Source organism: Lepidochelys olivacea, assembly GCF_965140295.1.
Source record: "Lepidochelys olivacea isolate rLepOli2 genome assembly, chromosome: 21".
Classification (NCBI taxonomy): Eukaryota; Metazoa; Chordata; order Testudines; family Cheloniidae; genus Lepidochelys; species Lepidochelys olivacea.
In genome coordinates, this window is record NC_140431.1 from 5,319,580 (window position 1) to 5,333,703 (window position 14,124).

Here is a 14,124-nt window from a genome sequence, read left to right on the forward strand (position 1 = left end):
TCATTTTAATTTTTCCCTTCCTTCCTATCTACACATACTCAGCTACATTGACAGGTTTCAGAGTAGCAGCCGTGTTAGTTTGTATTCGCAAAAGGAAAAGGAGTACTTGTGGCACCTTAGAGACTAACTAATTTATTTGAGCATAAGCTTTCGTGAGCATCAGGCTCACTTCCGATGAAGTGAGCTGTAGCTCACGAAAGCTTATGCTCAAATAAATTGGTTAGTCTCTAAGGTGCCACAAGTACTCCTTTTCTTTCAGCTACATTATTATTTTAAACCTGCTCACCTCTCCTCCAGGATAACGATAAAGATATTTATCTTGATCCCTCAGCACAAACTCATCTGGGTACTGAGTTTCAATTTCTTCATATGTCATCTCTTCACACACTCCCTGGTGGAAGAGGAGTTTGTTACAAGGAAATTCATTTCAATAGATTTACGCAGAGGGGAGTGGGGGGAGGATTGAACACAGAAGATTCTGTGCCTATGTAGCGAGTGTTTTACATTTTGTAAGAGACAGGAGTAATTCTAATGCAGCACTTTACACCCGAGAACCATGGAGCGGGCTTGCAAACATTAATTCCTTAAGTCTCCCACCCCTCCTGAAAGGTAGGCAAGCATTAACATCCTCATTATGCAGATGCAGGCAGGCTAGCTCAGTTGGATGAATATGAGACTCAAACTCTGCACTGGGGACTGAGCCCCTCACTGGAAACGAGTTTCCTGAGGGAGGTTTTTTGACCTGTGTTATGGGGAATAGCAGACCAGGTGATCACAATGGTCCCTTCTGGCTTTGGAATCTATGAATGCAACAGAAATGACCTCAGCAGAGAAGCAAAAGTTCCCTCGCAAATAACTGCAATGTGTTTTCTAGTTTGAATTTTAAACCCAAACCTTTATGTTCTATGGCTGTGGTTTTGGTTTGTTGGTTTTTAAATCTGCAAATAATGAAAACAGGTTTGTATTTCCATGTTATTATCTTTACAGCTTATTTGCATGAAAGAATTACAGTGGGAACCACTGAAAGCCCAACATATGCTCGTTGGGCTGTAGTTGGTTGTTGCAGGTACCTGGGACCTTGAATGTTGAGTTTTCAATGGTATCTGCTGTAAAGAGCACTGGGATACTTAGACAGGTAAAAACCCCATAGACATCTTCAATTTTACACCAAGCAGTCCTATAACTCACAGGAGGTGAGGGGTGCAATATAAATGGATAGTGTTGTGAAGCATAATTAATGCTCAGAAAGTGTTTAGATGGGAGGGGAATGACATTATTTCATGTTCACTATTCTTATTTACAACCCCCAAAAGTTCAGTGTATAGCTTTGGACCATTTCCCCACTGTACTCACAGCATCAATCTCATTCAGAATCTTCCACTGCTCATAGGGGACCCCCAAGGACTCGGCTGTCTGGATGGTTCTCTTCAGCTGGCTCGTCCAAACCTTCAAATCCACAATCTCCTGCTCGGCAATGAATTTTTTAAGGGCTTGAGCGAACTAGAGAAATTGAAGCAGGTTGGGAGAAGATAAAAGTAACCATTGTGAATTCACTCTTCATTGTGAAAGAACATGCTAATCTTCTCACCAGACTGGCATTAACTGATGCCATCCAAAGCCAATTTCTGCCACTCTGGGTCTAGAGTGAATATGTTCTCAGTTGTGAGCTGTATAGATGTCAAACATGCCTTAAATACATACTGGCACTAAGTTACCATAGCTCCCTCGCGGGCCCCTTTTAATCCGGAAGCTAAACATGGCAACTAGAATTACAACTAATCGCTGCATACACACTCCCAACTTTAGCTTCCTCTCAGGACTAAATTCAATGGGGATCAATCTGCACATCCAAATGTGCGGGACATCTTGTCTGGGAAACATCAGTTAAGCTAGAGCTGAAATACACACTCCCCAGGAAAGGAAAGCTCCCGTGCTTGTTAAGGAGTCTTCCAGCTATTGTCAGACTCTCACACCAAAGACGCCCATAATTTGCTTGTGGATGAGACTTCCATCTCTCTTGGTCTAGCTAAAGAGAGCAAGACAAGAATAACTGCTTGTTTTCCTGTGCAGAGTACTCTACTGTTTTCTATCAAGAACCAGAGCTGCATGTAGAAACTGAGTTACACCGGTTCAGAAAGCTTGCTAGGCGACCTATAGAAACATGAAGAACATATATAGGTCAAGCTTCCTGATACCCCAAGAAATTCAAACCAACTGTCTTTATCCCAAATTAGAAACTGTACATTTATCTGCTTTATGAATTAAAGGTACCATCTCTCTACATCTGATTTCCCGGTCTGTCTTTTCAAAATAAATGTTTCTTGTTCCTCAACAAGCCCTGAAAGATGTGAAATAAAAGGTATTGGATACAATCAAAGAATGTATGGGTTAAGTCCACTAAATTTAGAGGAGCTGTAAAGCGATTTTGTTCGCTTTCTTTCTAAATTAATGCTGAATTAAGTGGTACGAACTGTATGGCACGACAAGGAAAAAGAACATTGAAAGATATAGGCAGTGTTGTTGGTCCCAGGATATTAGACAGACAAGATGGGCGAGGGAATATCTTTTATTGGATCAATTTCTGTTGGAGAGAGAGACAAGCTTTTGAGCTACTGGCCAGGACCTGAAGAAGTCCTGTGTAAGCTCAACTCGTCTCTCTCACCCACCTTGTCTCACTGAAACATACAAGCAGCTAACCAAGGCAAAACTTTGAAACTGAGCAGAGATTCCAATTCACAGTATAGATAATACAGGAAAAAAAAACAGATATAAAAATCTTTGAAATTAATGAAACATTACATTTTAAGAACTGAAGAAATTTGTTATACACCAGCGCCATCTGCTGGATATCAATGGAAACAATGGAGAATGAGAGCTGAAAGCCATAGGACAAGTGGTCAGTAGAAACCACAGCGTTTCTCGAATGCAGCCACCAGGGGCTTTTCTTATGCCACAACCTCCTGGGCAGTGACTGGAGGGGGACGGGAGGGATGGGGGGGGGGGGCACCAGCAGGGGTGGGCCTTGCCTCCCTCAGAATCCACAAACGCCAGAGGAGCAGGCAGCCAGTGAGTTCCTCACCTTCTTGGGCGTGGTGAAGCTCGGATTTCAGGCCTCAGCCTGGAGTCGTAGATGGCAGACTCCGGTCGTGGGGCTTCAGGCTCTGACCCTGGACCTCGGCTGCAGGTGCAAGTCCTCAGCTCACCCTCCCCGCCCACATCTAGGGTTGCCAACTTTCTAGTCACACAAAATCGAACACCCTAGCCCCACCCTTACCTGAGGCCCTACCCCTTCCGCAAGCCCCCGCCGCCCACTCACTACATTCCCCCTCCCTCAGTGGTTCGCTCTCACCCACCCTCACTCATTTTCACTGGGCTGGGGATGCTGGAGGGGGTGAGAGCTCTAACTGGGGCTGCGGGGCGGGCTAGAAATGAGCGATTCGGAGTGCGGGAGGGGGCTGCGGGTTGAGGCAGGTGGTTGGAGTGTGGGAGGGGGTGAGGGCTCTGGGCTGGGGGACTCTCTTTCTTCACAACTCCTCTGGCATTGACCCTTTTCCCAGGGCTAGCATCCCAGGGCTTATTGTCCCCCGCCCCGGTTTCCTCCTCCCTACTTCTCTGCTTCCAACAAGTGACTGCAAGCTCCCACCTACAAATATAAACTTCCTTTCTTTAGATTCCCTACCCAGCTTCTCCCCCAGCTAGGCTTCATCAGCCATTGGGCCTTATCAGTCCCTGGCTCTCCTCCAGGTGTAGCCTATAAGGTTAAGTGGCCTATTTTACCTGTTCAGACATTGTGTGGGGGTGGACAGCCTGTTACACTGCCAAGTAACCAAACTGTGGATTTTAACTAAGTAATGCTATATACATGTTTCTCCTTTGTAAATCCAAGCACACTCACCTCGGAACGTCAAAAAAAAAAGAAATGTAAGCAATTGCTTTTGATGTTTCAAACTAGTCCCTATCAAACCAAAACGCAAGAAATAGCAAGGACCAAATTCATGAGAGAGAGTACCCTAAGACAAGTGCATCCTTATTCTTCGACAGAATTACTTGAAGGGTGATAAATCCATTAGAGATACTAAAGAACTGGTAACTGATGACAACAGGTAAATGTAATAAGATTTAGGGTGATTTGTTTTGTTCCTTGGAATAGTTGCTGGATCCCAACAGAAGACTGCATGTGTATTTTGAGTTCAGAAGATTTGTTGTGTCTTCACTTGATCAATCACTGTTGTTTATATACCAATGAGGTTCTAGGTGAATTAATAAACTGCTGATTGGTTAAGAATAACAAAATGTCCTGATCTCAGAAACACTGTCTAAGATAAAAGTAGACTTGAAAAGAACCTAGTATTAAAATTAGTAAACTAGTACTCCTTGGATTCAGTAAAGAGGGGTTATCCTAATTAAACTGCATCCCAACATTGGCAGGAACATCTATCATATTGGCAAACCTAGTTTATTACATTTCAGCTTTACAATCTAACTGGCACCTTGGCAAATCCAAAAAATGTTCACCCATTCTTGTTTGCGCAGTAAAGAATGAGTCCCTTGCAGAATGAACACCCCTCATCGGCAGGAAGCATTGCTTCAAGGGAGCAGGGAGAGTGACTGCTCAAGGTGCATGGGGGGACTTCAACCCCAGGCCGAAGAGAAATCGCACACCCTTGACAGTCAGATTCAGGCCAATTTCTCTGCCGGCATAAATGAGCAAAACTCTGTTGAACTGAGCCCATTTACACCAGCAGTCAATCTGACCCAAATCCAGGTTCCTATTATACTGACACACTTTAAAAGGATCTCAATCCTGACACTGCCAAGAACATACCTGCTTCCCATGCGGTGACAGGCCAGAATCCCCACCGATCTTGCCAACAAGGTTAAATTCGCTCTCACCATGTCGGCAAAGGTAGATGGTGCGCGGCTGGACGTGAATGTTCATTAGGTAATAGACGATTTTACTCTGGATGTAATCCCGGACACGGTTTACCAGGAACCGCTGTCCCACATTGATCACTTTAATGAAGGAAAGGTCTCTACGGTCAACACAAAACAAGCACACTCGTCAGCATCTTTAAAGCAAAATGTATGTGCGTGTATTCTTGTAATACTGATAGTGCTGCTACCACTTGGCACTGAGGTGCCTTAGAAAACTCTTAGAGAGAGAGAACAGACTATTACAATGTAGCGTAGTTTTCTGTTTTATACACTAGCGAGAAATCCTTGTGACTCATGTTGGACATAATCCTGCACGACTCACACAAGAAAATCTCCCACACTACAAAGTCAATGAGAGTTTCGCCAGCATAGGGACTGCAGCATGTTAGGTTAGGAAACAAAACTGGCAAAAGAAAGCAGCCCACGTGTCTGTTTCCACAGCATATCCAGTAAGAAACATGCTGCTAAATCTCGCCTCTTACTTGTCATAATTATCTGGATCAAGGGGCTGATATGTGACTTTATAGCACTCTATCCTCTTCAGGAAATCATCCATCACATTCTCTCTATTTCTCTCTGGGTAGTCAGGGCTGGAGACCTTCACTTCCTAAATGAGAGAGAGAGATTTTATAAAAGTTAAGCAAACTTTGTATAAATCAGAATAAGTAAGATTATTCTTCAATTTTCAAACAAACACTGTTTACATTTCCCCTTCCCATCTGCCCTGTGAAGAATCTGCTCCAGGAAAGGAAAAAGAACAATTCCAAATGTCACAGGGTAGCATTTGGCCTGGAGACAGAGACAGATGGCTTGACTTTTGCCTTTCCACACAAACCACTTACTCCATATTGTCCCATGAAAATAAAATCAAGCTTTGAGATAAAATGCTTCATGGCTATAGTTTGGTTTCCAAGTTCCCACAAAAATAACCCATCTGTCTTGGTTGCCATGCATCTGCAAATATTAACCACTTATTTCAGAACTGAAATATAAGAACAAGGCTATCAGAACTGCATATAGTATTGCAAAGGGCACCCCACCCCATGCGGTTTATACAGGGGTAGGACAGCACCAGAATAAGAACGGCAGAGTTACACTTATTAGAAGCAGTTCAGTTTTGATCTCTTTCTGCCTGTTGAGATAAAGCCCAGTTTTTCTGATCCTGGCATAAACTGCACTAAAGTAAGGTAAGAGAATATTGGGTGAGTTTAACATCAGATGCCCTTCGTGACTGCAGAAAGGAAAATCAGAATGAAAGTTAGACCTCAGTCTTTGAGCCAGACTCTGATCTCTCTTAAAACAGCATAAATCTAGAATGACTCATTTTACTCCAACTGGGTTGTTCTGAATTTACACTGGTGTAACCTAGATTAATACCTAGCCCAAACAGACACCTCAGTGTAGAATACTCAGTACGACTTCACAGAATCACCTGCCCACAGGCAGGTACAACAGAATGAGGGAGAGTAAAAGCCTTTAAATCCAGAATCCCCTGAGTTCTGTGGATTAGATTTAACTTTACTGCAAGGCTCTCTAATAATAATGAATCTCGGCTGTTACTGTGAGCCACTGTAATAGTCTGTGACCTTCCCTGACAAACACAAGTCTTCTACAGAAGGATGCTACAGACTGAGCCTATGAACATTTAGCACCCACCAGGATATTGGCAGCAATGACTTCTGGATCATCACAGACAGACTCCACAAAAAACACCTAGAGAGGAGGCAATGAAGCATGTTTAGTAGAATTAAGAGTTTCTAGAGTAATGTAAATAGGCCATATTAATTTCCAGTATAGCCACAAATGAAGTCAGCAGAGCTACCCAAGGGACAGATTTAGCCAGATATGCTTTGTGAGAAACTAACCTTGCCCCTCACAGTGGGTTCCTGTTATTTGTCTATTTAGGAATGTGTGCCACACTCAACCTCACGATCTCTGGGCTCCAGAGCGATAAGGGCTGATGAGGGCTGAATATTTTGTTTGGGATATCCCAACAGCCAATTCACTAAAACAGGTACTTCCCAAATCAGACATACACATAGAAGGGTGCTGATTCTCCCCTACCTTGCACCTTAAATATTCATTGGCACCGAAGCAGAGTGGATGAAAAACACCACCAGAACAGCGTTTCAAACCAGCTTTGCAGAGGTGGAAATGAAAACACAAGCCATGAAACTACAGTGGCACTGTACAAAGATAAGGGACCAAATCTGCCATCTGATGCACTGATGCTAATTTCAATGGGATACACCCAAGGGAGGCATTCAGTCCTACAGTTCTTATTCCAGATCAATCAAAGTCACCTTATAAGCATTCTCTTTAGCAAAATTTAAGATCAAGTCCCTCCTCTCTCGAGTCGTGTTGGTCGCATCGAACACCTAACAGAAAAAAAAAAATCCCAACAACATTAGCTACAATTTTTAAAGCTGCCAGAAGGGTTTGGATGAAAATCTCAGGCACTGATTTAATACTCTTTTGATTTAAACTCGGTATAATCAAGTGTTATCTTACAGCTATCTGCCCGCACTCCTCCGTGACATAAGCTTTCACATCTTCCAGAGCCACCAAGGCACACTGTCTGTAAGGAGAGAAATTGGCATCATTGCAGACACTGCAAAGTGTTCAGATTCCAAGCCTCATGAACCACGGCTCCAAAGCTCACAGTGGGATAAGTTACAGAGCCAACCCTGTTTAAATCCCTTTTCCACCTCCATGTCTCCGCTGAGCTCAGGAGTCTGTTGCCGTCTCTCTTTAAAAGGAACAAATGAGTCCCTGTGGAGTCCTACTCTTTGGGGACAGGTGCACTGCCCACCAGGAAAGATAGATTCTGGGAGCCAAAGCTGCATCTAGGTCTCCCAACTGGTCACTAAATGGGACAATAAGGACTTTTTAATCCATCTGCTTTTTACTTGTATTACATGCCTCTCTTATCATCTGAATTTTGTCCCATTCTGCTTCCCTGGAAGTAAATGACAAAATTCCCACTTACTTCAATGGGAGCAGGTTTAGACCCTTTATTAGATTTATCGTTTTAGCATCATTTGATATCTCTCCCCAGGACGTCTCCTGTCGGTAAACAACCACTACTGTACGCCTGGGGGGAAATCCTGCCCTTCACCCCATGAAAGTCAATGTGAGTTTTGCCATGGACTTCACCAGAGCAAGGATTTCACCCTTGGCATTCATCTATAAGGATAAACTTTCCTTAAAAGAACATAGCTATGATCCAGTCAGAGCACAGCAGCTTGTAAACATGCCCATACAAGGACCAAAGGACACTTTTTTGGAGGGATAGTTATACCTCTGCCAACTTGCTAAAGAGGATCTGAAGACCCTTTCATGAGCAGGAGGCCTCATGCCCACCCTGAAGACCCACCTTCTAGGGCAGCTGTTTTAATGGCATACACTGAATAACCAACAAAGCACACAGAGTGTTGTCGTCCTGCCCCCGCCCTGATGTGCTTGGAAATTTCCCCCTGCACTGTCTGCAAAATTAAATTACCGGATAGGGTTAATTTACTTTTCTCCCTATATAATTCCAGGAATCCATTTAAAGATGTTCTTGGAATTTATAGTACCCCTAAACCTGTATAGTGACAGCTGTATTGACAACTGGACAAGAGTCAACTGCCTTTGTTTTCCTCCTTCTCAAAGTGCCAGCAACCAGGAGAATGGAGGTGGGAATATGAGGATTTAATGAAAAAAAATTTTTTTTTGAAAGCACTAGTTTACACAAAATTAAATTCTATCATATGCTCCCAAAGCAGTTTTTAAAACTTGTAAAATAATCTGGAATTTCCTCAGGTAGAGCAAAGTATTAATCCACTCCACAAAACATTCACTGCAGGCCCAAATCTGCTATCTTTATTCACACAGTGTAATCCTTTACTCTGTGAGTAGTCTCCATTGAAATCAATGGGAGTACTGATGCAATAAAGTCCTTCTCATCCTAAGCAATGGTGGCAGAATTTAGCCCCATATTTGTCTATTGATATTAAATGTTACTTCCTACAATCAGAGGTATAGTCTGAAACCAGCTGCACAGACTTTAGAATGAGATATGAACTTTTCCCTCTACTATTCATGTTGGGTTGCACCCTCTGACACAGACTTACTTCCGAATCTTCATGGCTTCTTTGTTATCATGCCTGAAAAAATCATAGGACTTGTATGACTGCACTGCTTCACGACGATACGCTCCTAGATTAAACACTTCACAAAAACAAAGAGACATGTGATTTGCAGCATTTCACAAATACATGTTACCTGGCTGTAAGCCAAGAGGAGAATCACATCCTTATCTTGATTAATACAGCAATTTATGAGCTATTCCTCCAGCTAAAATCTTCCAGCAATTTTACTTCAAATTAACTTTTGCAAACACCATGAAAATTCCTTATGATTGAAATCTGAAATGCTTAAACTGCACCATAGAATTTCAGAATCTCTGATTTTCTTTGTGTACTTTTTCCCAGATCTCCTCAAATTAATCCACATTTGTGATAACTATCTTCCTAGTTATCAGTGTATTCATGTGCAATCCCTATTCCTATTAAGCAGGATTACATGCACTCACTGAAAGGAAAAGAGACCCAAGTCAAGTAGAAGGGGCTTTATAATATCTCATGCACTTTGTTAAAGAAGAATTTAGTTCACACAAAAGATACCAAATTGGCAGCCCTGGAAACCAAACGCCTCTGAGTGAAATTCACCCCCGTGCAGAGGGCCAGCACAAGGGTCCATAAAGCACAAAAGACCTACTTTGAGGACTTAAGTAATGCACAGGTTTTGTGCTGGCCCTCAGCACAGGGATGATGTTCCCTCTCTGAGCACAGAATAGATACAGCTTGAGTAACACTAGTGAAAGCTTCCCTGACATACTGACCCTTGCCAATCTGCCTGGAGAAACCACCTCTAAGGGGTCAAGTGGAATTCAGTTGCTATGGATAATTGAATCTTTAGGCTCTTTGTTAGCACTACCAATAAGGTTTTATGCTGTAGACTTTTGTTCACCTGGGAAAACACTGAAGCTATCATAAAGTAGCTATCAAGTTCTGACAACTCTCAGTGACTGTAAACCTGGGCTGGATTAAAACAAATGTCTCATTGCCAGCTCCGTGACCCATCCATCACTTTCGGCTACCATGTACAAAAATCCATACTGACCTTTCGTAGGCACGCCAATCCAGTTGAGGTAGCGTGTTAATTTCTTGGACATATAAGTCTTGCCCCGGGCAGGAAGGCCAATCATTACAATCAAAGTAGGGGAGTTGGTCATATAAGAAGCCCATGCTGCAAAGAAGAGGAGGTGAAATCATTAAATTAATTAAAACAGCTTAGAACAAAAACCAAGTCTGAAGCCAAATTCACCTCTGGCGTAACTCACTGCCTCTGCTCATCTACCAGCCACACAAAAGGTTACTTACTATATGAAACACACAGTGGATTCATTATCATGCCCTTCCATCCAATTAAATGTTAATAGCAATCACTGGACCACAGCATGGCTGTCTCAGGTGTCAGCTAATGAAGTAGGTTAATGACTGATCAGCCACCGGGAACAGGGAAAATAACGTGTGACTGAAGTGTCAGCCAAAATACGTCAGTCAGAGTTAAAAATATTTAACTATTAAGCAGTAACTGTCAAGGACATAGGAAAAATTCTTTAATGAAAGAGATCATATTTCTCTACTGATAGCAGACAGGAAGCTAATTTCCTTCCCTAACATACTCAACAAATGATCTGAGAAACTAAATTAGTAACGTTTAGCCTGTTGCTGAGAAGCAGGATTTTTTGACTATTTGTTTTTGCATAAAAGCTTTTTAAAACAAGTCATGTAATTTCCCAAAAGCAACAGATTAATTAATTAATCCACTAATTAAGTAAAACTTTCAATTTATAGAACTACATGAAAGACACTGATTATAAACAGGGATATGGTAGCATGTGTTGCCATAATTAAACTGGTCAGAGCAAGTGAATATAAACTGAATGGACAAGATAGGATTTCAAGTCTTTTCCATAACTAAATGGCCTGATGAGATGGTTTTGCCACACAAGATAAAATGCAAATCTAACTGCAATACTGACTGAGCTTTGCCAGCTTGTAAATTTAGTCAGTTTCAAAGACTCTGTTAAAGGTATATCTGTGCAGGACACTTGACCCCAAGCCCCCATGCCAATTTTTGTAGTTTTATAGCCATATTTGTCTATTATTAGTACAGTTATTCTTTCACTTGTTGCTGTGCACAAAACAACAGGGAAACTGACTTTGGGGAAGCCATCTGTACCAAGTGCTTTTCAAATGCACAAAATAAGCAAATGGGAAAAAAATAAATATTTCCCCAGTCTCTTTTAGTCATAGTCATTTTAAGGATTACTTGCAACAATTATAGGTAACACATTGTCAAACACAAGCACAACCTTTAAATTGATGATGTTCCTTTAAATAGCTTTAAAAAGAATCTGGAGGAAGAGGTAAACATTTAAATTCCCAGAGTGACCTAGACTGGGAGGTTTGAAACATCAGTAAACTCACTGTGTTATGGGACCCAAAATGGTTGGATATATAAGCAGGAAATAACAAAATGGGTGTAATCTGTATAAGTGCAACTTGTACATGTGGAGAAAAAGTAATCCCTAATAAAGATATTCAATGGGAGTGAAAATCAATGGGGGAGAGATACTTGGAAAGCAGTAAAAATCAAAACAGATCTCTGGTGATTATGCAGCCCTAAATCATAGTATTGTGTGTGTGCGTGTCCTTCCTACTGAGCAAATACCTTTGGGATTCTTTGCTGAAATCTGTTCCTGGCCTATGACAACAAAAGACTGGAAGGGCTAGGTTAAAAGAGTTAAATGGAGATTGGTAGACACTAGGTTTGGCATCAGCTCAACATATCACAGATGTAACATGCCCAGATCACTGCCTGATGAAGCACATTAGATGGAAATATGGAACGTTTCATGGTGGGCTATTTTAAACCACCGTGCAGTACAGTTGTGCTACTTGTTGCCTAGTACATGTGGGCAGCTTTCAGGAACAGAGATTACATTAGAACTCCAATCTACATTAAAACAGATTTCCTTTTTAAACAGCTGAATTTCAAGTGAATAACGTTTTGCAAGGTAAACATTTGTCCAAAAGAGCAAAACATGTAACAAACATAACTGGATAGAAGTGATACAAACAAGAATTGTAAACAGTTATAAGCCCGTGAAGTACTACTTTAGGAGCCGACATGGAATTATTTCTGGGGATCTCGGTTCCAAGTGGACATCATAAAAACACGTTACGGTTGAGCAGCCCTCCAAATCAGAGCTGAAGCCCTTTGAGGAGGTTGCATGGGGGAAGCCAGCACTGCCACTGTTGTAATGAGGGTTGCATGGGGGATGCAATTCAGCTATGGAGTCAGAAAAAGTAAAATCATTCAAGACGTTTATGTTAAAGACTTAAAAACAAAAGTGATGCATGTTAGGAGGATTTTAAAAACAAAACAAAACAAAAAAAAGCTCCTGCACTCACATGCAGCTCATTTCAGGATTCTGGATAGGCCTAAATTCATTCCTGGCGTAATGCCACCGAAGTCTATAGAGCTGCACTAAGGATGAAATTGTATTTGTCTTTACTACTGCACTGAGCTAGAAGCAATAAAACAGAACTGAGTAACTACCTCTTTTTATAAAAGAGGTAAAAGAAATTAATTACTAGACGCAAGATCTACTTTCCTCAAGACTGTCACAAATACTCACAGCACTTTTTTTCTGAGACTCGCATATTTGAAGTTTTGTTTTCCTGGCTGCTGCTGCTGTTGTTCTGCTCTGGAACTAATGCTCTATGTCCTGACATTGCTGCTAATCACACACTGGGTCAGTGTCGGACCTTCAGGCTCTTGGAAAAAAAAGAAGAACCAAGAAACAAATCCTTATGAAATCCGGTAGGCAGGATACAAGAAGACGCATAGCAGCTTATCTGGGCCGTTCCTGGTGGGAGGGAAAGGAAGCCATAGAACAGTCTCAGCGCAGTCGTCCAAGGTCAACAGCGGCTCCTAACATATATAGTTGATACAAGATAACGCAAAGCACAGAAAAATGAAGCAGAGGAGGAAAAAAACACACCCCTCGGCTGGGACATTAATGCATCATCGCAGCCCGGGAACAGAAGGGGAGGAACTAGGGAGCGCACCTACTTTTGCCCCTTGCGCGTCAGTCATTACAAATATAAAGGAACAGCCTTCCCCCAACCTCCCAAAGTCATTATGCAGCTGCCTAGGCACTGCGTTAGGGGGCCAGTCCCCGAGATGCCCCGGCTGGGAAATAATCCCCGCTGGCTTGACCGCATCCTCTGAACAGGGGGCAGGTCTCCTAGCCAGGCACTCGCAAGCCCCGCTCCAGGATTTCTGCCCTTCACCGGGTGCCGCCCTGCAGCAGAGCCCCCCAGACACACCCGCTTGCAGCGCGGGGGAAACTGAGGCGCAACCCGCCCCGCGCCTTCTTCAGCCCGGGACCGGGTTCCGCGCTGAGACTTACCGGGAAGGGGCGGGAAGCCAGCCGGCGGCGGCACCTGCCAAGCGCGGCGAGCCTCCAGGACCGGCCAGGAGCCTCCCGCAGCCGCAGGGGCCGGGGCGCAGCGGGCGGCTCGCGCCACCCCGCACTGCAGCAGGAGCCCGCGCGCCGCCCCGCGCGCCGCCCAGGTGACTCCGCCAGCCGGCGGACCGGGACCCAGAGGCAAACGGCATGCTAATGAGGCGCCCACGTCACCACGACGCCGCGCGGCAGCCCTGCTGGGCAAGGACGCGCAGGGGGGAGACCCGCGGCACCAAGGGCGCGAGGAGGGGAGGGGAGGGGAGGGCAAATGAGCACGAACAGTTGGACTGGGCCTAGACCTGCAAACGGCCCAGCGGCAGAGGGTGCAAATGAGATGCAGACGGGCCCGCAGACACACAGCATGGAAAGGAGCTCAGCCCGCTCCCGTGTTTTGCGGTGAAGGGCGACGGAAGACAAGAGCGGGTACTTCTGGTATGCAAATCAGATGCAAACGAGGCGAGGCCGGAGCCCACCCGCTGCTCGTCCACCTTGACCGCTGGGAGGCAGAGCGCGGTCACGTGTCCCCCTCGCCCGTGAGGTTCCTCGTGGGCGTGTGACGGCAGAAAGGGCGTCTCGAGCGTTCCGCCCCAAGCTGCGGATTG

At 43.9% G+C, this 14,124-nt stretch overlaps 1 protein-coding gene across 12 annotated transcripts in view; it reads right to left on the reverse strand.

Annotated features, from left to right (window-relative positions):
• PFKFB2 (6-phosphofructo-2-kinase/fructose-2,6-biphosphatase 2) overlaps positions 1–13,603 on the reverse strand; it is a 37,147-nt gene extending 23,544 nt beyond the window's left edge. For 6 of the 12 annotated variants that reach the window (XR_014709182.1, XR_014709183.1, XM_084611226.1 and 3 more), the window contains exons 1-11: positions 13,466–13,601; positions 12,689–12,827; positions 10,102–10,227; positions 9,051–9,147; positions 7,447–7,513; positions 7,239–7,313; positions 6,592–6,648; positions 5,418–5,542; positions 4,826–5,033; positions 1,354–1,500; positions 287–391 (exon numbers count right to left, since the gene is read on the reverse strand). Coding sequence is in view for 6 of the 12 variants with exons in the window: in XM_084611226.1 (XP_084467352.1) it covers positions 287–391; positions 1,354–1,500; positions 4,826–5,033; positions 5,418–5,542; positions 6,592–6,648; positions 7,239–7,313; positions 7,447–7,513; positions 9,051–9,147; positions 10,102–10,227; positions 12,689–12,785 (1,104 nt within the window). In the remaining 6 variants the exon portion in view is untranslated. Of the gene's footprint in view, positions 1–286; positions 392–1,353; positions 1,501–4,825; positions 5,034–5,417; positions 5,543–6,591; positions 6,649–7,238; positions 7,314–7,446; positions 7,514–9,050; positions 9,148–10,101; positions 10,228–12,688; positions 12,920–13,465 lie in introns of all 12 variants that reach the window. The other 6 variants (XR_014709184.1, XM_084611223.1, XM_084611222.1 and 3 more) reach the window with 4 other exon arrangements.
• Positions 13,604–14,124: the final 521 nt, after the last annotated feature.